Genomic DNA, 24,125 nt, shown 5'->3' on the forward strand with positions numbered 1-24,125 from the left:
TCTGCCTCCCAGAATCTGCATTGGCAGGGAGCTGAACTCCGGAGTCAGAGCTGCGCATTGAACCCAGGCACTACACTACGGGATGCAAATACTTAACTGCTGGGCCAAACACTTGCTTTGTTGCCAGGTGATTTAAACCTATCTCTGAGAAAGTGATGAATGGGGCTTAAAGTGCTGTCACCCCAGTTTCAGATCCATGAAGAGTGTGCACCATGTTTTTTCCTTCAAAGAGATGTAGCTTCTTAATACAAAATTAATCGTTTCTAAAAGACAAATAATCCCAGTGTAGCAGATGGTAGGGAACAATAAGGAATTTGTTTTAAAAATCAGTATCAATGTTGAAAGGCAAATTAATAGTACAGATTAATACAGAATAACACAACTAAGTAATAACAAAATAATAAAGTTTCATTATTTGTAATAAGAAATTCTTTGGAGGGCAGAGTTTGAGTTACTGGCCATGGAATCTTGAATGGAATAGTTTACCTGTCTGAGGCTTAGTTGTTTTTCTCTTTAGAAATGAGGGTAATCCTACCTCTCTTGCTTATCTCGCAGAGAGATGAACAAGATCCACACACGTGAAGAACTTTATAAGTTACAGGGCACAGTCTGCATGTGAGTTGTTACTATAAGGGAACTGATAAGCGTGAAAATGTAGAGACCCTGAGGTTATGTGGGACTGACAGTGATAACAGGTGAAAGACCTAAGCCCATGAAAATAGCTGTTAATGCTTGTGGATTTGGACAAAGGCAAGTGGTTGAATAGTGTTCTTGCTATTTTGAATAGGAAAAATCTGAATATTGGCTCTTCGTAATTTTTACACTACTACGATTAACAGAATTAGATCTAAAGAAGATTAAAGTGGAAGAAAAGGTATGGAATCATGTTATTTCTGTGTTTGTGAATTCATATACTCAACAGCTCACCCTGCTGCAGGACCAGTGAATCAATCAGAAAGTCACGTAATAACATGGAACTTCACTGTTCATTTAGGAAATGTTTTTCTTGTTCGGTTTCATTCTGCAAAGCTGAGCATAGGCACAGAAGCCGTGAAAGGCCTGTGCTTTTCCAGTGAAAGGTTTGGCAGTGGGAAGCAGCAGCACTCTATTTACGTGGGGGTACTCCAGAAGTTTGTGGAAAAACAGAATAAAAAGATTATTGTGTTGCAAAAAATTTTTGGAAATCCATGGGTAGTTTTTTCATAATGTGCATCTACCATCTCTTTGATTTCCCCTTGCATGGGCAGCAATGTTAAGACAGAGTACCAGTTTGGGTAGCTATTCTGTTTGGTGAATGAATGATTCTATCTGTGTTATTTTAAAAACTCATATAACAATAAAGGGTGTGACATTGTCATTCTATGGATAATTGAAAGATACTCAAGTACATCACTACCCTGGTATTAAATCTCAATTCTGATCTTTAAAAAATAACCTACCTGATCATATGATACCAGAGGAACCAGCCCTTGAACACTAACTAGCGCTTGCCCTCCTTCCATGGTTTGTGGTAGCTGTTTTGTCTTCCTTTAGTGGATTATGACAGCTGAAATCTCTACTAATGAGGATTTTATCCGCTGAGTGCAAATTTCAGATGGGATGAAAGCAGGTATTAAATATGTGGAGAAGCACGTATCCCATCTCATCAGTGCCTATCTGAAGTCTTAGCTAAAAACAGTTCCAGAAGCTGGCCTGTTATTATACTCAACGGGACTTACTAGATTTGTCTTTTGCTTTAACATTTTATGAACAGAATACAATTTAAAACCGTGCATTAAGTAAAGATATGAGAGATGAGGATAATGTCTTTAGAGGAATGGCAACATAGAGGGAAAGAGAACCATGCCGAAAGAGGAAGAAGTTTTCATAAAATTTGAGATCACGGGGCTAGTTCTTGATGAGATGGCATGATGAATTAATTCCATGGCGCCAGCTGCCTGGAGTCTAGAACTGTGAATTGCTTTTCCTATTTCCACACTGAAGTTGGACTGATAGTACATTAAAAGTCGTTATGAACTTCAGAGGCTTTGCTTTCTTTCTGCCCTTTCCCCTCCCAAACCAGGGAGTATAAAGGAGGAGGGTGTCAAAGAACTCTGCTCAATAGTTTAAGATAATTCTTGTTATCCAGGTTTATGGAAAGTTAGAGTAGGAGTGTGAAGACTGAATACAAAAGTTCACGGCACGTGTTAAACTATTTTGTATACCTGGTTGCGTATCGAGAATCTTTTAATAAAGAAAACCTAAGCCTTGTCTTTTTAGAGACACATCGTTTTTCCTTTTACATTCTAATCCTGGAAAAGGTTGCCGCAGTGAATAAATATGACCCTCCCCCTGAAGTGGTCGCAGCCCGGGATCACCTGACGCATGTTGTCAACAGCACGATGCACCCACAGAGGATCTTTGACAGGTATGATTAGGAACCCACAGGGAGAACTCAGAGTGGGCAAGCAAGACAGCCTCACCGTTTTCCCTAGCCCTCTCTTCTGTGACCCACTCATTCCCTGTAAATGTTGCGTTCTCACCTTCGCACGTCTTTCTTTGATGACTGCATTGTCTCAGCTGTGGCGTGCGTGTACCTGAATGTACTGCTCACTTAGTGTTTTCCCAAGAATGATGGGTTGATTCATCCTCATTCCTTCATCTGGGCCCTTATAAGTTGGCTAGCCAACTTCTAAAGAATTATTTATTTACTTGAAAGGCAGAGCTACAGAGAGGCAGAGGCAGAGGCAGAGAGAGAGAGAGGTCTTACATCCACTGGTTCACTCCCCAATTGGCCACAACAGCTGGAGCTGGGCCGATCCGAAGCCAGGATCCAGGAGCTTCTTCCTGAACTCCCACGTGGGTGCAGGGGCCCAAGGACTTGGGCCATCTTCTACTGCTTCCCCAGGCCATAGCAGAGAGCTAGATGGGAAGTGGAGCAGCTGGGACTCGAACCAGCGCCCATATGGGATGCCGGCACTGCAGGTGGTGGCTTCACCTGCTACCCACAGCACCAGGCCCCCAACTTTTCTTAGGAAAGAAACAGCTTTTAACCTCATTAACAGAAAATTGTGATCATTTATATCCATTGTAAATTTTTCCGTAGCTGTGAGTGAATGCTAAATACTTCTGCGAAGAGCCTTCATGAATGCAGATTATTAGGGAGTTCCTAGAAGGGAGCCTGGCTAGCCTAAGGGAAACCTGAAATAGTCTCTTCCCTGAGTTGCAATCAGCCCAGCAGGGAAGATTCACCCAGCCTGGATGAAGACGTGAATAGAGTCTCTCACCTCTAAATTCGAAGACAGATTTATCACGGTTTCTCCATTTCTTTTTAAACAATCTGTTGGAGCAGATGGCCATTTATGCTATAAGTATAATGCAGACGTTCTATCAATACCCAAAGGCACTTTAAAAATACTTGTAAAATCTCTTGGATATAAATGGCTTCTCTTCTTCATGTGGTATTTGCTTCTGTATTTCACATGGTTGGTTTCCCACAGAGAGAAAAAAAAATGTTTTATTTTACATCTCAGGACATGATTTTTACATATAATTTAATAATGTAGACATTGACAGTTTTATATGTTTATGGGAGCCCTCTTGCTATAATGATTTATTCTTTATTTGCCTGCATCTGGAAATGCACATTTGATTTAAAAGAAGGGCATTTATATACTCACTGCATTTCTTTTCTAGTTTATGATATTGCTAGTTGCCTTAGGGTAAATTTATATAAAAATATGTGGCAAAGAAGCATGCAGGAGTGTTTGATAAAGATATACTTCTTGATTATCTCTGGCTGTCAGGCAAACAAGAACAAAGGTCAAGCAGGCCTGGATGTGCCAGGGGGAGCCATGTTCAGTTCAGTTCAGAAGCTAGCATGTAGGCCTGCCATTGGCCCTCCCACTCTGGGCTAGTACACAGCTCTCTGGAAACATGAGAAGTCAGACGCCGGGAGCGGAGCCCAGACTGCTTGCCCTGGGGTTTGTGTGCTGCAAGACGGGGGGATCACTGCCTCCTCCCCTGGCATGGATGCGAAGAGGATGCAGGATGGGGCCAAACTTTGGCTCTGGCTTGGAAGTCCTCGATAGCTTCTTTGCCGTCTGGTATGACGCAGTTCCCCAGGCGCGTCTTGTTCATGTCCTGTTCCGAGTCTGGAATTCGCCGTGTCTCCAGGAAGCCTCAATTTCAGCGAGAAACGGTATTTCCCAATCCCAAGCTGGGTGCCAGGATGTGCAGCGCTACTGCATTATTCACTGTTTCTAGGCTTTTTAGAGGAAAGGGCTGAAAACACATTTTCTTGCTTCCCTCCATCCATCCTGTCTTGTCTAGGAGTACCTATCAGCTACACCAGCCCAATCTGTCTCTGTCTCTCCAGTCTCATATGTCTAGATAGATCTATTTCTGACTCTCTGTAAGTAGATGGGTTAGATACTTCCTGAATTCATACTGATACTTACTGTAACTCAAGGCCAGTTAGGCTTTTGCTTAGCTTTTCACACCAAGAATCCTGGTTCTCAAGGACACAGAGAAAGATGAAATTAGAAGGTCTCTTAATTACTCATTTTAAAAATTCCATATTATATCACAATGATATGAAAATACCAATACTAGTACTACCATCAACATCGTTACTGAAAACATTGAATTTTTTGTGCCTTTGCGCTGTCCATTCAATTCCTCATTTTTTATGGTAGGAAAACATATTACATAAAATTGGCCACTTTAACCATTTTTAAGTTACAGTTCAGTGACATGAACCACACCCACAACGTTGTACAAGTACTAACCACCCTCTCTTTCTAATGCATATTCACTACCCCAAACAGAAACCACTAATTAAGCAGTAGTGTCCTGATCTCCTCTTCTCCCAGTCCCTGATAGCCTCCAATCTGCTTTCTGCCTCTATACATTGGCCTAGTCTGTACATTTCATATGGGTATTAATCACCCCATTTATTTTTTTAAAGATTTATTTATTTATTTATTTGAAAGAGTTACACAGAGAGAGAGAGAAAGAGAGAGAAAGAGAGAGGTCTTCCATCCCATGGTTCACTCCCCAGTTGGCTGCAACTGAGAGACAGAGAGGCGGGGGCGGGGGCGGGGGGGGGGGTGTCTTCCATCCGATGGTTCTTTCCCTGGAGAGAGAGAGATAGAGAAGAGAAAGTCTTCCCATCCGATGGTTCACTCCCCAGTTGGCCACAACTGCCAGAGCTGTGTCAATCCGAAGCCAGGATCCAGGAGTCTCCTCCTACTCTCCTACACAGGTGTAGGGGCCCAATGACATGGGCCATCTTCTACTGCTTTCTCAGGGCATAGCAGAGAGTTGGGTCAGAAGTGGAGCTGCCAGGTCTCGAACCAGGCTCATATGGGATGCCGGCGCTTCAGGCCAGGGCGTTAACCTGCTGCGCCACAGTGCCAGCCCCACATCCCATTTAAAAGTAGTAGACCCTGGGGCCGGCACTGTGGCGCAGTGAGTAAAGCTACCGCCTGCAGTGCTGGCATCCCATATGGGCACTGGTTCAGGTCCCAGCTGCTCCACTTCCAATCCAGCTCTCCCCTTGGGCCCCTGCACCTGTGTGGGAGACCTGGAGAAAGCTCCTAGCTCCTGGCTTCGGATCGGCCCCGCTCCAACAGTTGCAACCATCTGGGGAGTGAACCAGTGGATGTAAGACTTCTCTCCCTCTCTCTCTCTGCCTCTCCTGTGTAACTCTGACTTTCAAGTAAATAAATCTTAAAAAAATAAATAAATAAATAAGGAGACGAGCAGTCTTGTATTACCAGACCATGTAGCCATCCTTCTTGTTCTGAGTCTTAGTTCTGTGAGTAGCCAGCTACATATTTATTGCTCACTAAAATGTCTGTATTGCTGTCTCTTGAATAATTTTGGTTGTATGAAGCTTGTTTTCTAGTAGATTCCTTAGGAAGTTCTTACACATCGATAATAATTGATACCCATTATATTTGACAGCCATTTTTGCTTATAATGTAAAATTCATAACTCACACATTTTTCTTGAATATGTTAAAGATGTAAGTCCATCTTATTTTGGCATAAAACATTGCTGTCAAAAATCTCATGACGATTTAATATTCTTTCCCTTATAAATCACATTGCCTTTTTCTGGGTGAACAAAAGATTTCCTTTTTTTTTCTTAAGGTCTGGTAATTTTACTAGACTTTGTCTTAGTCCTGGTAGATCCAGGCTGATGGTTCAGGTACAAGGTGCGCCCTTTCAGTGTGTTGTTTTGTTTTACTCTTTTTAATTCAGGAAACATTTGGTATTCTTTAATATATTTTCTGTTTCTTTGCTTTGGTTTTCTTCTTCAGGAAGATCTCCCTTACCTTTTTTTATATTTGTTGCTTTCGTATAATCCTTCTTTCTCTTTATTGAAGAATTATTTGGAGATCATTGCAGATTCACATGCAGTTTAAGAAATAATAGAGGAAAATGAAATACTTTTCACCAAGTTCCCTGCAGTGGTGACAACTTGCATGACTGCAGTGGACTATCAAAACCGGAAAGCAGAACTGGAAGCCCACCCGCCTAACCGGATCTCACCGGTTTTGCATGCACTCTTGCATGTCTGTGACTCTATTTACATCTGTGCAGTTTCCTCATGTATCGAGGGATCTGAGTGCCACTGCAGTGAGGACGGAGGGCAGCCTCATCAGGGGGATCCGTTGTGATACCTTAGAGCCACTGTTCCTCTCCCTCTCATTTCCCCTGACCTTCCCAACTACTGACCCTGCCCCATCTCTACAGTGTTGCCCTTTCAAGAATGTTATGTGAATAGAATCATACTCGGTCACCTATGGGACTGGCTGATTTTCCCAGTCAGCATAATTTCCTGGAAATTCATCCACGTTGTGGCTTGTAACAGTAGCTCCTTGTTTTTTTTGTTTGTTTGTTTGTTCGTTTTAATTGCTGAGTTTTAGTCCACGTATGGATGTGTCACAGTTAGTGTAATAGTTCCCCTGTTGCAGGACTTATGGACTGGCAGTAGTTTTTGGCTATTACAAGTAAAGTTGCTACGGGCATTCATGGATGGGTTTTTAATGTATGTATAGTTTTTGCCACACAGTTCCTGGTGGCTGTTTCGGGGTTTCCTTGTTGTTAGCTTGTCAGATGCCTCCCCATTGCTTCCTTCTTTCTCCTGCACAGACTCCGCCTCCACGCAGACTTTGCAGCTTTATGGTTTGTGGAGATACCTTTTTACTTGATTTTTGTCATAGATATTTTCTGTAGGCCTTTGCTCTCATATTTTTCTGTTTTTATGCGGGTATTCCGAAAATTTGAACAACTATGCTGTTTCATAGTTTTTGCAGAATCTTCATAGAATTGATATTTTCATCTTCACGGAATCCATACCTCTTGCATGTATATTTTTAAAATTGTATTTCCTTCCATATTTCTATAATTTTTACCATGAATGGAGTCCAACTCAGCATATTATAGATTTCATTAATTAGTGAATTAGTACTAAATTATGAAATGTTAAATTATATATAATTTAAAATAGTACATCATTGCATATTTGTGAACTAATAAGTGATTGTTAATAAATAGATTATTTAGTCTGCCTCAGTTAATACGCCAGCTCTCCTTTATTAGATATTACTGGGAGCATGTTAATTAACCTCTGAACTTCAGCTTCTTGGTGTGTTAATTGAGGATAAATAACGACAGGAACTTCTCCATTATCTTTCTGTGGTAATTAAAGAGGTAATACGTATAGAACTCCTCGAATAGTGCTTGGCACACAGCAATCGCTCTGGTAAGCTTTGGTTGTTACTGTTAAGTCTGGTTTGCATATCTGTGTTCTAATTCAGGAGGTACAGATGTTAAACTTTTAGCTCTCAGAGGACAGTCTTATTTCTTTCATGGATAAGCTCTGGAAGAAATGTATTACTCCAGCAATCAAGAATTATATTTTTATTGGAAATGTCTTATTAAAGTGAATTTACGTGAGTTTTCATTTTCCTCTATTTATGTGTTTTGAATGTGGGTTTTAGTATAATGTAATCAACTTGTTTCTGAAAAGTGGTTTTCTCCTTCTGTAGCAAGTGCTAAGTTAACTGTGCCTGCGACCTAGAGACTCCAGTGAGTGTGGTCAGTGCGCTGTGTCTCTGACTGGCATCAGGGACTGACCAGGCTCCTGTGTGTTGCAGCACTCTGCCCAGCCTGGATGCTCCTTACCCCATGTTGGTGTTAGCTGGTCCTCAGGCTTGTGGGAAACGAGAACTCGCCCACCGCCTCTGCAGGCAGTTCAATACTTACTTCAGATACGGGTAAGTTTGCTCATGGGTTTGTGAGACTTGGAATTCTAAGTTGTTATAGATATGTGTCAGTAGTTGATTTCTATTAAAATCTCAGATATCACTAATTTCAGCTATTACTTTTAAACAAGTTCAAAAATACATAAGACAACATAATGTCTAAGCTACATTTTAAGCAGAGTTAGAAATGGTGCATAAATTATGTTTAATAGGTACTAAATAAGAAGAGAGCAATGTGGGAGAGTTAGTCATTGAGGATAAATTACTCATAGTATTACATCAATGTGATTACCTCATCTTGGAATAAATGACCTGGATTCTTGATTCTCAGGCCATTCTAACTGATGTGGTAGAGCTGTTTCTAAAGTATGTTCCCAGTAACAGAAGAACTTAACAAGTAGCAAGGGAAAACAAAATATTTTGTCTTTTATTATTATTATTATTTGACAGGCAGAGTTAGACAATGAGAGAGAGAGAGAGAAAGAGAGGTCTTCCTTCCCTTCACCCCCCAAATGGCTGCTATGGCCAGCGCACTGCACCAATCCAAAGCCAGGAGCCAGGTGCCATGCGGGTGCAGGGGCCCAAGTACTTGGGCCACCCTCCAGTGCCTTCCTAGGCCACAGCAGAGAGCTGGATTGGAAGAGGAGCAACTGGGACCAGAACCGGCGCCCACATGGAATGCTGGCGCTGCAGGTGGAGGATTAACCTAGTGCGCCACGGCGCTGGCCCCTATTTTGTCTTTTATGAAGCAGTGAATATTTAGCTGTGATCCCCCACACCCAATCGCAATAAGCCTGATGTGTCCATACCATTGTACACCTCTTCCATCAAAGGCTTGTTGGCTTCTCTGCCAGTTACTATGCTGTGAGATACACTGCATATACATATTTTACATTGTAATCCTCCAGATGTTTAGCTTAAATCAGTACAAGTTCAAGTCACTGCCCAGGGTTTTTAATGAAGAGTAATGGTGTTTGAGCATGGGGTCCTCTGTTGCCATACAGTCTGAGAGCATGAGTCACAGTGGTGTGACGGTGACAGGCAGGGCCGTGCTCCAGAGAGAGCCTTCCCATCTCTGCGTGGAACACACGCCAGCAGCACTTGAGCTGCTCTGTGGCCACTCAGTGCTAATTCTTCAAGGCTTGTTTCAGGAGAAGGGAAAGGTTTTCCATTCTTTTCCTTCAGGTCAGCACTTAGTGCATTCAGAGTTTTCTGGAACAGATATTTTGCTGAGAGATTTTCTAATGGTTTGGTTAAAATAGACCAAAGTATCTGAAAAGCTAGAGCCAGCTAAAACAAAAATTAAAAAAAAAAAAAAAAAAAAAACACAAACAACCTCCAGCTGGATTTACAAATTTGTCAGAGGTTTTGGGAATCAGATTTAGAATTGTCACTGTGGTCCCGTAAATAGGATTCCTCGTTGATTCCTTATGTATGGCAAAGAAATTACTTTTCCTTTAGTGGTGTCTGTCAGTGAGCCGAGGATGTGGTTACAAAGATGTATAGGAGGGCCAGATTATTCTGTAATCCTGTGAACAAAAAGTCCCTTCCCTTCAGCTGTCCATACTCAATGTGAATGCTGTTGTAAGCAGACCTTTGTTTAGGTATTCAGAGTTACAGCCTATGTCTGGAAAACTCTAGGACACAAGTACTATAGAGTAATGTATTCATCCATATATTTTAAATACCCTGAAGTAACAAAAATAAATTACGAGTTAACCTTAGAAGGATGACTGTGGCGTGGCGTTCCCTTCATTGAGGGAACTGACCCTGCTGTAAAGGAGAAGCTGAAAAGATGGAGGCGCTTTCCTCTGGAGGGAGGAGCGGCCTTGTTGAGCCAGTGCATCCGAAAGGCTTCCGCAGCCGAGGCAGCTCATGTCAAGAGCCCTGGGTGATCACTGACGCCATACCTAGGAGTGTTCTTTGTTAAATGACAGCAAGAGTCACTGTGCACTAACTTCCCACGCAGGACCTCTGTCCACAGAGTTGTGTCATGAGATTTAACAGTAAAACTTGTTCTCAAGGATCACTTCCTTGTAGAGTATTAAAAGGAGGATAGTATTATATCTGTCTCATAACTCCTAGTCATGTCCAAGAGTTCACAAATGGTGTATCATCCTTGGGTTCTTCTTGAAAGACAATTAAGTTTCAAAAAGAAAAGGGGAGGAAGGAAGGGGAAAGAAGAAGGGAAAGGGGGAAACACCTTGCAGGAGCAGTAACAAAGAACAGCCCTCATTTAGACTGCTGGGAAACTGCTCTCTTTAGTTTTTTCACTCCATTCTTTCTTTTGTGTTTTTTTCTTTCTTTCTGTTTCCTTTTCTTTTTCAGACCAAACAGGAGAGGAGGGAAGAAGCGGGGAGGGAGTAGGTGGCAGGGTGGGGGCAGTGGGAAGAATTACTATGTTCCTAATGTTGTACTTATGAGATACATACAAACAAATTAAAAAAATACAAAAAAAAAAAAAAAGAGAGAGAGAGGGAGAGAGAAGGAGAGTGTGGCAGGTGAGTATGGAAGGCCAGAGTGCAGCAGGAGTCTGTGTTGACTGTTGTACTAAACCTTTTAGCAAACCAAGGCCACCTATGGCGCCAAGGCTTTCTCTATTCACATCTCTGATATCAATTATGTTGCAAATGGTTGGCTGCCCAGTCCTTTCTGTTTATCTGATATGCTGTTAGCAAGGCATGCTTGGGAAGGATTTGTTGTTGGAAATGTTTATTGACTCATCATCAATTCTGTCCAATCTTCTCCCACATTCTCTCCTGGCTAGACCCTCTCAATCACTCATTTTCATTAATTCCCTATTTAGAATTCATTAATTCCCTATTAGAATGCTTACCTATTATGCCTGTGATTCATTTATTTAATTTCTGTATCCCCTGCTTGCCTGTAAGCCTAATGAGAGTCAGTGTCATATCTACCTTTTTCTTTTCTTTTCTTTTTTAAAAAGAATATTTATGTATTTGAATGGCAGAGGAGAGAGAGAGAGAGATACATCAATCTTCCATCAGCTGGTTCACTCCCCAAACAGTTGCAATGGCCAAAGTTGGGCCAAACTGAAGCCAGGAGCCTCAAACTCCATCCAGTTCTCCCAAGTTACTGCAGGGGACCAAGCACTTGGGCCATCTTGCACTGCTTTCTCAGGTGCATTATCAAGGACCTGGGTCAGAAGTAGAACAGGGGCCAGCGCTGTGGCGCAGTGGGTTAACACCCTGGTCTGAAGTGCTGGCATCCCATATGGGCACGGGTTCATTTCCCAGCTGCTCCACTTCTGATCCAGCTCTCTGCTATGGCCTCAGGAAGCAGTGGAAGATGGCCCAATTCCTTGGGCCCTTGCACCCACATGGGAGACCCAGAAGAAGCTCCTGGCTCCTGGCTTCAGATCGGCGCAGCTCCGGCGGTTGCAGCCAATTGGGGAGTGAACCAGCAGATCTCTCTCTCTCTCTCTCTCTCTCTCTCTCTCTCTCTCCTCTCTCTCTCTCTCTCTCTGCCTCTCCTTTCTCAGTGTAACTCTGACTTTCAAATAAATAAATGAATCTTTAAAAAAAAAAAAAAGTGGAGCTGCTGGGACTTGAACCATTGCCCCCATAGGATGCAGGTATTGCAGGTGGTGGCTTAACCTGCTGTGCCACAACACCAGCTCCGTACTAGCCTTTTTCACCATAGAGTTCTCAGTGCCTACATATGACCAGGCACTTAATAGTATGTGATAAATACTTGTTAAATGATCCACCAAGTGATTGAATAAGTCAACAGATGGCTGTGTTACTGGTGTTGTGCATACCATTTAGTGGAATTGACTGTGATAAGAAGCTTGGGTGGTTTTCCCCAGCTTCTACTAATGGATATACTCTTATGAAGAGATGAATGGGCACATTAATCTGTTCATTCTTTCAGTAGATATTTATTGAGTTCCTCCCTTGTGCTAGTCATGAAGATGCAGTGGGAACAAGACTGGTGGCGTTCTTGCCTTAAGGAAATTTGTAATCTAGCAGAGACCTCAGACTTCAGGTAATCAGTGCCGTGTGAAGTTTGTATGGGGGCACAAGACGGCAAAGCAAAATCCTAAAATTAGTTTCATGGTCTCACTTTGTTAGTACGGCCACTACTATCTTTCTCTTCTGGCTGGACTTCGTGGCCAGTGGAAAGACACTCCTAACCGCTACCCTGACCACTGCCTACGCGTTCACCCACCGCCCTCACAGGCTCCCAGGCGTCATCCAGCCATTCCTTGTCCTCATGGAAGCGGAGATCAGTGCTTGCTCGATGGAAAATCTTTCCAAGAGTTCTAGGGAGGCACGAATCTGAGACCATGTTAGACGGCAAGGGGTGTAAGATAGCTAATCATCCCATCCTTTGAGAGAGTGAGGCAGTTTAACCATTGCACATAACAGCTTTCTAATGGGAACTAAAGATAAAACCAGAGCACATCTTCAGGGCAAGTCATTGCTCTCATTTAGATTTTCTTGTATTCATTATCCAATATAAGTTTTATTTTTTTTTTAATTTATTTATTTACTTGAAAGGCAGATTTACAGAGAGGCAGAGGCCGAGAGAGAGGTCTTCTATCCACTGATTTACTCCCCAAATGGCCCCAATGGCCAGAGCTGCACTGACCCGAAGCCAGGAGCCAGGTGCTTCTCCTGGTCTCCCATGGGGTACAGGGCCCAAGCACTTGGGCCATCCTCCACTGCACTCCCGGGCCACAGCAGAGAGCTGGCCTGGAAGAGGAGCAACTGGGTCAGAACTGGCGCCCCAACCGGGACTAGAACCCGGAGTACTGGCACCGCAGGTGGAGGATTAGCCTAGTGAGCCACGGCGCCATCCTATCCATGATAGTTTGCTGAGTGGTATGACGAGGAAAGTGAAGTCTCGGTGGTGAGAAGTGGGCCAGGGCCCTGAGAGGGTAGCGCACTGCAGGCAGAGAAAGCAGCAGGTGCATCCTGTCTTCTGGAAATGTACATTGTACTATGGCTTCTCTTGCATTGTCAGGGGAGTGGCAGAGGATAACACGGGAAGACAGACGGGGTCTGACCATAAGGGTTTTCATGGCCACAGTTCCATTTTAGAAAGTATATTCTTTCTGTATTTTGGGAAAAGACTTGGAGAAGGGAGGCTGGGATAGGGAACAGTTAGAAAATAATGCCAGGTGATGATGGTATATATTAGAAAGTGATAAGTAGCTTCTAGAAACTGGGCAGAATCAGATACAGTATATGCTGGGATTTTTTATTTCATAATCCCTTAAATTGTGTCCAACAATTTATTGGCATATAATTGATCAATATATATTGGATATTTAGACCAATTTAGTTTACCTGCTGAATAACTTAGGAATACCTGGGTTTTTATGGATACACATTTTAAAAGGCTCATTTACTAACACTGTGGTGTGCTATACTGTGCTTGGGTTCAGAACAGCCATACCTCTGCCTAAATATTTGCAGCAGCCAGACGTGCATTATGTCATGAGGCAGTCTGGCTCAGAATGGAGATTTTTAAATCCATGTGCTTCTGAATCAAACACCGAAAAGAAATTCTGCTTCCTCACCCTCCTGCTGGTTCTTCATGGACATCCTTTCTTGCCATTGCGTTCCCCTGGATGTTCCAGTATTTGGCTGTCTGGCCTGGCTTTTCAGATCCTTTTCCATCCTGATCATCTCATTTCCGTGGACTTGGTTGATTAGTAGCCCGGATGACAGTTGGCCAATGAATTGGCCTTCTGAATGTCACCCCTGGGCTTCTAGGAACAGAGCTGGAATCTGGTGTTAATCTGCAGTTCACCCTCCTGTCTGAGTGAGACTTACAGGGAGAGGGCTCCCTTTATAAGCCATGATTTAACTTTTCACCTTGATTTAATTAGTAAATAATAAATTACGGAGAAGGATATTGAAAGTGACGGCTGGAGCACATTTCTTTGTCTAAAATTTGGCATCATTTTTTCTCAGTAAGCTTCATGAGACACTGCTTTCACTATGAAGCATTTCATTTTTAAGACGTTCAGATTTGAGCAGCATATGACACAGGAACCATTTCCATGTGGGAAAATCGCATGACAGGAGGTTCAAACACCGCAGGCCGTTCTGGGTCCTTCGTAATAGAAAGCTCGTGCACATCACTGCAGCCATCCCTTTGTTTACCTGCCCAGGGGCTTCAGATCGCGTCTTTTACTTGTCTTCCTTTTAGAAATTCTGAAAATGATCTCTGCAGTTCAGCTCCTTTGTTGGAAATTGTGAATTCAGCATGTCTCGTAGATATGTAGAGGCTGTGCTAAGGCTGTACAGCACGCGGTGCCAGGCTGCGTGTTTACATCTCCTGCCCCGTCAAGGACACCAGTGCACGGAGGGTCCAGGTCTCTGCCAAGGCCTGGGACGAATCGCCAGTATATTCAGACAATAAAACACATGTCGTGGTGTTCCGACAGTCTTCTCTTAGTATACAATTTAAGTGTAATGTCCAGACCTTAACATTTACTCGTGTGGTTAATTCTGGATTACAGTGGAAAGAGAACATGGTATGAATGACAAAGACTTATTTGTCTTTGACTTTGTAATGGACGGGCTGTTGAGGTCACTGTGTCACCCTCTTAATTAGTGTGTAATTTAAAAGAACTGATTTTGAAATCACCTTGGCACTGCTACCTGATAACCTGGCTTAGTCACTGAGCCTGTTTCATCATCTGTAAAATGAAAATAAACGGTATCTACCTCATGATTTTGTGAGGGCTAAATGAAATAACATGTCAAGTGTCTACCTGTCCTCCTGTTTTAAACTTCAGGATAATCGGCCAATGCCATGGCTCACTAGGCTAATCATCCACCTGCGGCGCCGGCACCCCGGGTTCTAGTCCCAGTCGGGGCGCTGGATTCTGTCTCAGTTGCTCCTCTTCCAGTCCAGCTCTCTGCTGTGGCCTGGGAGGGCAGTGGAGGATGGCCCATGTGCTTGGGCCCTGCAGCCGCATGGGAGACCAAGAGGAAGCACCTGGCTCCTGGCTTCAGATTAGCACAGTGCACCGGCTGTGGCGGCCATTAGGGGAGTAAACCAACAGAAGGATGACCTTTCTCTCTGTCTCTCTCTCACTGTCTCTAACTCTACCTGTCAAAAAAAAAAAACAACAACAACAACAACAACAACTTCAGGATAATCTAAAAATCTGTTTGCATTCCCAGAATTTAGCATTGGAAAAGCAGAATATGGATTTAAGAGTCTTGGGTAGTTGGAACTATTTTAGTTCTGGGACTGGCATCAGCCTGCAGTGTGATCTTGGATGAACCACTTTAAAAAAAAAATTTTATTTTTATTTATTTGAAGGCAGAGTGACAGAGAGAGAGGAAGAGGGAGAGAGAGAGAGAGAGAGAGAGAGAGAGAGAGAGAAAATCTTCCATCTGTTCATTCACTCTCCAAATGACCTCAGCAACTGGGCTGGGCCAGGCCAAAGCCAGGAGCCAGGAACTCTTTCCCTGTCTTCCACATGGGTAGCAGGAGCCCAAGCACTTTGGCTATCTGCTGCTGCTTTCCCAGTCACATTAGCAGGGAACCAGAATGGAATTCGAGCCGCCAGACTTGAATTGGTACTCATATGGGATGCCAGTGTCACAGGTGCACCACCATGCAGGACCCTGGGCAAATCACTTTTCTAATCATCTATATAATAGGACTCCTATCAGGTGTCATTCACTTCACATTTCATTTTTAAAATTTATTTTACAAAAGTGTAGTGAATGTTTACCGTGTGCTAGACATCGGAAATGCAGTGATGAACAGGATGAGCAAGACACAGTCCTCCCCTCCTGATTCCGATTGTTCTGCTGAAGAAGATGGGGGAAGCAAATAAATATACAGAAGAAGGCATTTCTGGTGATGGAGAGCAATTGGGGGATTTAGTGGGAGGCGGGATTCTGTCTCAGACAGTGGGTAGAAAAGGCCTGATTGATTGTTGAAGATCCCATTCACTGTAGGAATCCTAGTTTATAACCCAGACACAGGAGGCCAAGCAAGGCTCTTTTTGTCAAGGTGACAGTTAAACTGAATACATAAAGGGGTCAGCCAGGTGGAGGGAGGTGAGGGGAACCTGTGGGAAATGCTTATAGATCAGCATGAACATGAAATCCTTCATGTGGAAAATCTATGAGTGATTAATATTGTTACGCTTCCTAACATGTTACATGATTTCAGAGATTCTTCAAAAGCAAACGCTTGATGTTGATAATGCAAAATTGTATAAACCTTCCAGACTATAGCAACTGAACCTAGTCTAGCACTTCAAAGCCATACTATTTTCACAATTATATCCGTGTACGATGTATCATTTGTAGATCAACTTCATTTTTCCAAACCATACTGGGCGAGACTGGAACATGACTTGAGTGTCCCCCAGAGGTCCTGAAGTTCTGATCCCCAGAGTCTTATATTCATGGCTGAAAGCTGGAACTTAATTGAACCCAGGTGTTTGAATGCAGAGCCTTGGAAAGTGATTAGACTCTCTCAGGTTGTCGGGCAGAGCCTCTGTGGTGGAGCCACTGTGGCTATGTGAGGAGACGCATGGGAAGAAGACTGTACTCCCGGAGGTTCTCTGCTTCCTGGATTGCCATAGGAGTGTTCCTCCACACTTGCTCCAGAACTGCCGGCCTCCCCCAGATGCCAGACGAATGGGGCTGCACGACCGTGGACCGTGAGCTCCAAACCATGAGGCAAAATAAACCTCGTTCCTTTATAAGTAGCCCCTCTCAGGTATTTTAGCTAAAGCAACAAAAAAACCGACACAGTACTTCACAACGAAGTCTTTTCTGTTTTGAATGTTAAGTTAATAGAAATAGGCCAGGTTGTCTTTTTCATGATTCCAGAGCCTGTCATACCACAAGACCGCCTTACTTTGGAGAAGGGGACCGAGTTGATTATCATTTTATCTCTCAAGAAGTTTTTGATGAAATGCTAAACATGGTAAGAACATTTCTTATTTTTTTTTTTTGCACAAGAAGTACACATTCTCTTGCAGAAATTTTAGAAAATAGTGATAAATTAAAAAGGAAAAATTGAGTTTTGTGCTTGTTGTGAGAGATGAGTTATTGGGTAAACTTCTTAATACATCCATTCTTCACAAGTATTTCATGATCTTGGAGAAAATGTTGCAATTGCATATTGCAAATACCACAAAAAATTTCTAATGAAAATGAGCATGTGGACATTTTAAAAAGCTAGAACTAAGTTCACTCCAGAAGATTCTTGTGATTTGTGCATATCAGTTGCTTTTGCTATCATTAGTCTACAGTTCTCAATTAGACTTGGCTTGCTACACAAAGCTTGCAAATTCATTATTCCTGGGATGAGGGGGTCAGTCCAGAGAGCACTCCCCGTGTTTATTAGCAGTGGTACTTTCTAACTCTTACAGCTCTAAGCACTGTGTCCCATTTAGTTGGCTTGAACTGGACATGTTACCATCCTCAGTTACCTTCCAGTTTGAGAAGTCAAGTAGTTCACTCATGCAGACGGAAGCCCTTCTATCAGACCAGTTAAGACTCCTAATTTCTTTAAGGACTGTGTGTCTGCCAGGTGATGAGAGCTACCATGCATCAGTCAATATTATAGACACTCAAGATAATCTTCAATTTAATTTTTTTTTTCTTTACTGAAACCTTGATAGTCTAGTCATTGGTGGTAATTCACAGTCACCTCCTTGTCTTTATTTTTCTCAATTTTTAACATGTAATACTTGTACATTTTTATGATGTATAGTGCAGTATTTCAACACAGGTATATAGTGCAAACTGATCAGTCAGGCAGTTAGCATAGTCCGCATTTCTAGTTCCTTTTCTTTATGCTGAGAGCTCCTGTCTTCTGGTTCTTTGTCTAATGTATAATACATTTTTGTGAACTACATTCACCCTGCTCTGCTGTGGGGGGCCAGAAATTATTACCTCGCTCTGTATTTTGGTACTCCTTATCCAACCTCCCTCTTCCTCCCAATATCCCCACCCCTCCCAGCTTCCAGTAATCGCTATTCTAAGTTCAGGTAGCTGGTTTTTTTTTTTTTTTTTTTTTTTTTTTTTTTTTTTTTTTTTTGACAGGCAGAGTGGACAGTGAGAGAGAGAGACAGAGAGAAAGGTCTTCCTTTGCTGTTGGTTCACCCTCCAATGGCCGCCGCGGCTGGCGCACCGCGCTGATCTGATGGCAGGAGCCAGGTGCCTCTCCTGGTCTCCCATGGGGTGCAGGGCCCAAGCACCTGGGCCATCCTCCACTGCACTCCCTGGCCTCAGCAGAGAGCTGGCCTGGAAGAGGGGCAACCGGGACAGAATCCGGCGCCCCGACTGGGACTAGTACCTGGTGTGCCGGCACCGCAAGGTGGAGGATTAGCCTAGTGAGCCATGGCGCAGGCCTCAGGTAGCTGTTTTAAACTTCCACGAATGGGAAGGAATATATGCCATTTATCTTCCTATGCCTGACTTACTTCATGGAGTGTAATAACCCCCAGTTTCATCCATTTTGCTACAAATATTAAGATTTAATTCTTTTTCTTTGGCCGAATAATATTATGTATATATGCCACAGTTTCTTTATCTGTTCATCCCCTGGTGGCCATTGTGACAAGTGCTGCAGGGAACATGGGAGTGCAGGTATCTCTTTGATGTGCTGATATCATTTCTTTCGGGTATACTCAGAAGCAGATGGGTGGGGTCCACAGACGGTAGGTCTGTTTTCGGTTTTTTGAGGAACCTCCTCTCTGTTCTCCATAGTGACTGTACTGATTACATTCCCTGGGGCAGTGTAGGAGGGTGCGTTCCTTTTTCTCTCCATCCTTGGGACTGCTTGTTCTGTTTCTTACTTTGATAATGGCCATTCTACTTAGAGCAAGATGATATCTCATTGTGGTGTCAGTTTGCATTTCCCTGGGGGCTATGATAGTGGGCAGAGTTTCACTCATACTTGTTGGCCATTTACATGTCTTCTTTTGAGACGTGTCTATTCAGATCCTGTGCTCATTTCTTAACTGGATTGTTTGGTTTTTCTTCTTCGATTCTGTGTGTTCTTTGTCAGGTAAAGAGTTTGCAAGAGTTTTCTTCCGTTTTGCGGTTTGTTTCTCTCTCTCTCTCTCTTTTTTTTTTTTTTTTTTTTGACAGGCAGAGTTAGACAGTGAGAGAGAGAGACAGAGAGAAAGGTCTTCCTTCTGTTGGTTCACCCTCCAATGGCTGCTACGGCCAGTGCACTGCGCTGATCCGAAGCCAGGAGCCAGGTGCTTCCTCCTGGTCTCCCATGGGGTGCAGGGCCCAAGCACTTGGGCCATCCTCCACTGCCTTCCCTGGCCACAGCAGAGAGCTGGCCTCGAAGAGGGGCAACCGGGACAGAATCCAGCGCCCCGACCAGGACTAGAACCCCGGGTGCCGGCGCTATAGGCGGAGGATTAGCCTAGTGAGTCGCGGCGCCAGCCTGCGGTTTGTTTCTTCACTCTGTTTATTGTCTCCTTGGTTTTTCAGAAGCTTCTTAGTTTGGTATAATCACAACTGTCTAGTTTTGCTGCTGTTGTCTGTGCTTTTGGGTTTGTATTTGAAAAATTCTTTCCTATACCAGTGTCTTAAAGTGTTTCCTCTAGGTTTTTTCCTACTAGCTGAGGTCTATCATTTAAGTCTTTGATCCATTTTGAGTTATTTTTTCTATAGGGTGAGAAGTAGTAAAAAGCATTCCCTTTTGACTGTAGGTAGAAAGGCAGCTGGTTTCCAAACTTCATGTGAACTTTTCTTAGAGTCTGAAGCATTTTTATTAGTTCAGTTCTTCCACTTTGAGCACCCCAGATGCCCCTTCTGTTGTTCCATGTCTTGTCAGATATCACATTATTCTACTTCAATCCCTAGTCTGAAACCACAGCGCTTTTATACTGTAGTTAGTCTTAGAGTTTTACTCACTCTGCAGAAATCTTCATGTGTTTGGGTGCTCATTTTTACTGCGTCTGCTAAAATATATTACCTTAATATAATGTCATTTTCTTCCATTTCAATTTTGCCTCTGATCTTTTTTTCTCATCTTTAATGTGAACTTAAAATCTGTTTCATGAAGACAAACCTGGTATTATAAACTCAGGATCCATTGTCAGCTTCACCAGTCATACCCACACAGTCAACCTTCTGCACATAGAACCCTTCTCCACCCTGACAGTCTGGCCCCTCCCCCATCCTCTGACAGTCTAGCATTGCTTCCCTGCGCATTTGCCAGGGTAGTCACACCCATCTTCTCTGAGGTGCTGACACACAGACCTGCACACCCTTCCCACACACATGCCTGCTCCAACAGCCATCGCCGCAGGATACAGATCAGCCCCCACAAAGAACCCTTCTTCCTGACTTAGGAAGATACAGCCAGAGACCTGGAAGTCTTTGCAGTACGACCATTGCTGCTTATTAGAAGTCTGCTTGCGCAAGATGAAAGGACTGTCACCAGTCGGAAGTGGGAGGGACCGTTTCCCCCCAATGTTTTAATGAATCAGTTTGCTGGGGTCTATTTTTTAGAAATGTACAGTGCAAGATTCTTCCAAAGCCTGTATCTTTCCAGAAAATGCCACCTTGATCCGCAGGGCAGGTCCTTGTGTAAACAAGAAAACAAAGTATGTGACAATCTGAAAAGTATGCTTAGATTGTATACATTTTCTTTTCTTTTTTTTTTTTTTTTTTTTTTTGCCAGGCAGAGTTAGACAGTGAGTGAGAGAGAGAGAGACAGAGAGAAAGGTCTTCCTTTCCGTTGGTTCATCCCCCAAATGGCTGCCACAGCCGGCGTGCTGTGCTGATCCTAAGCCAGGAGCCAGGTGCCCTGTCCTGGTCTCCCATGCAGGTGCAGGGGCCCAAACACCTGGGCCATCCTCCACTGCGCTCCCGGCCACAGCAGAGAGCTGGATTGAAAGAGGCGCAACCGGGACCAGAACCCAGCACCCATTTGGGATGCCAGCGCCTCAGGTGGAGGATTAGCCATGTGAGCCATGGCACCGGCCCCTAAGATTTATTTATTTATTTGAGAGGTAAAGTTACACACAGAGAGAGGGAGAGACAGAGAGAAAGATCCTCCATCTGCTGGTTCACTCCCCAAATGGCCGCATCAGCCAGGGCTGAGCTGATCTGAAGCCAGGAGCCTCCTCCTTGTCCCCAGCATGGGTGCATGGGCCCAAGCACTCAGGCCATTCTCCACCACTTTCCCAGGCCATAGCAGAGAGCTGGCTTGGAAGAAGAGCAACCGGGACACGAACCGGTGCCCGTAAGGGATGCTGTAGCTGCTCGCGGATGCCCAGCCCACTACACCACGGCGCCGGCCCTGACATAACTTTCTTATGAGTATGGAGATCCAGATTTTCCTTGTCAGCCGCAGCGGACGAGTCTTCCAGAGACCCATGCAGCCCGAGAGAAGCCTTGTGTCTCCTGGTCTTCCAACCCGTCTTCCCTGACGGATAGCTGATCCCCCAGGCCTACACTTCACCGGCACATCTGGAGCCAGAAGGCACAGGGTAGCAAACGGATCCCCAGTCACGGCTGCTGTTAGTGCTGCTGCTGCCATTTGGCAGGATTCAGTGCGTCTCTCTGAGTCTTCCTTCCTCTGTTTATTTCAGAGTCAGGTATCTGAGGGTTCAGACTTGCCAAGGTCATCCACATTTTTAGTCCTTCTGTTGTCTTCAGCCTCCCAGACTAGGTTAGACCTAGTGGTTTCATAAATAGAACATGTCAAAGAAAAAGTCTTAGACAAGGTTGAGAGCCGTGTTTTTACTTGCATTTTTTTTTTCCTTTGCGAGGAGTACAGCTTTCAGCTGAGCTCCCAGAATGCAGAGGAAAGCCAGTATTTATATTTCAGATGACTGTGGGCAGACAACAGTGTATTGAACAGCATACGGACAGTTGCTGCAGTAAGCTGTCTTTACGGGGTAAAACAGGATGAGACTGTTTCAGAAGGTCTCTGTCATCCCTGGTCTTCAGGATTTATCCTTAATTCATAGCTTATCTTGGAATGAAAGACGTGCAGGAATAAAAGCCTTTTCTGGGCTCTGGTATGCCCGGCATAGCTGAAATTGTGGCGGCAAAGAGCAAACTATTAGTTTTCTCTCTCAGGAATGCAGGTTTGTGCTACAGGTTTGGCAGGAATTGAGTAAATAAGCAAACTGCTTTGTTCCACAGAAAGCTTTACCGCCTTCACCCTCTGACATTTTGTCCACAGATTATCTCCAAAAGCCTCATTTTTTTTGTCAGCTGAGAATTCTGAATAAATTACTCTATTACAGTTGGATATTAAGTTTTATGACCTCATTGTCATTCTTACATGGTTGCTAGTGTTTGTTTTATGGAATTATATAAAAATAAGATATCAAGTGATTTTATTTTTATTAAATTTCATTATGGCCACTGTTATATGAAAATCTTTATACTTCTCAAATTCCAGGGGAAATTCATTCTAACATTTAATTATGGTAATCATAATTATGGATTGAATAGAGACACTGTAGAAGGTATCGCAAGAGATGGTTTAGCAAGCTGTATTCATTTGGAAATAGAAGTAAGTATTTTTTATTCAATCAATTTATTTTTTAATGTGTGTATATAAATATGTACATCTATTTGAGGTTGGGGCTCCAGTGTGCAACAGCATAGTACTAGGCACAAGAGAAACATGGACATGGGGGTCGCAGGCTATGAAAAATTAAGTGACAGAGTTAGACTACAATGCAAGAATACACACATATGCCGTGAGTGAAGCTACCACCAAGATGTATTTTCTAAGTTATTTCCTCACTAAATTATATGAAGTGATGTAAGCTACAGCCTAGTTCTTTATGCCCTGGGCATGCTTGTTCCCTCTCTCTGCACAGAGGCGTGCGGGCGGGGCTGTCTTTTCACTCCAGTTACTCAGGCCCTGCAGGACTTCTGGCGACTGGGACTTGCAGATTTCAGGAGACTCTCCTCTGGGCCCCAGCGCGGCTGTCTTCCCTCAGCTAGCTGGTGCAATGAGAGTACACAGAAGCTTCTCTGAAGTTAAGGTCCAGAGTAAAACCATCCCGCACTTGTTTTTAAAATACATGGCTTTATCAAATAGCTGAAATCTTCAAAGATATTTGATCACTTTGTCAAGTCGCCCTCACCAAGCAGTGTCACGCTTTTTTTTTTTTTTTAAAGATTTATTTATTTATTTGAAACTCAGAGTTACACAGAGAGAGAAGAGGCAGAGAGAGAGAGAGAGAGAGAGAGAGACAGAGAGAGAGAGAGGTCTTCCATCTGATGGTTCACTCCCCAATTGGCCTCAACAGCCGGAGCTGTGCTGATCCGAAGCCGGGAGCCAGGAGCTTCCTTCAGGTCTCCCATGCAGGTGCAGGGGTCCAAGGACTTGGGCCATCTTCCACTGCTTTCCCAGGCCATAGCAGAGAGCTGGATCGGAAGTGGAGCAGCCAGGACTCAAACCAGCGCCCATATGGGATGCCGGTACTGCAGGCCAGGGCATTAACCCACTGAGCCACAACACTGACCCCCAGTGTCATGCTTTTTGCAATCAAAAAGTGCATGAAAATGGTTTCGTTAGACCAAACTTGGAGGATTCGAAGCTTACACAAGCCTGATACTCCTTCACTCTTCCTGCTCCATCCATTACCTTCTACTTTATAACTTCGCAGAGAAGGAGGCTGTAATTCCCTTTCGGCTCTTAAGGGTTTACAGGTCAACTTGGGGAATCTGATGGCATTCCTTCCAGCTCTTTAGCTTTCCTGGCTTCACAATCCTTCCATTCTTACCTTTCTGCAAGTAACTGGTTTTGTATCTTTAAGGAGGTTTTGTATCTTTAATATGTTAATTAACGAGAGAGAGAGAGATCTTCTATCCACTGGTTCACTCTCCAAATGGCTGCAACAGCTGGAGCTGGGTTG

At 43.6% G+C, this 24,125-nt stretch overlaps 1 protein-coding gene across 2 annotated transcripts in view; it reads left to right on the forward strand.

The window, feature by feature from the left end:
* The window catches only part of LRGUK (leucine rich repeats and guanylate kinase domain containing), a 121,767-nt gene that overhangs the window by 45,472 nt on the left and 52,170 nt on the right, over window positions 1-24,125 (forward strand). For both annotated transcript variants that reach the window (XM_002711985.6, XM_089328642.1), the window contains exons 9-13: window positions 788-874; window positions 2,301-2,407; window positions 8,150-8,269; window positions 17,098-17,194; window positions 22,655-22,768. In XM_002711985.6, the coding sequence (XP_002712031.3) occupies window positions 788-874; window positions 2,301-2,407; window positions 8,150-8,269; window positions 17,098-17,194; window positions 22,655-22,768 (525 nt within the window). The remainder of the gene's footprint in view (window positions 1-787; window positions 875-2,300; window positions 2,408-8,149; window positions 8,270-17,097; window positions 17,195-22,654; window positions 22,769-24,125) is intronic.

The sequence above is a fragment of the Oryctolagus cuniculus genome, chromosome 3 (assembly GCF_051225735.1).
Source record: "Oryctolagus cuniculus isolate XC-2025 breed Fujian yellow rabbit chromosome 3, ASM5122573v1, whole genome shotgun sequence".
Taxonomy (NCBI): Eukaryota; Metazoa; Chordata; class Mammalia; order Lagomorpha; family Leporidae; genus Oryctolagus; species Oryctolagus cuniculus.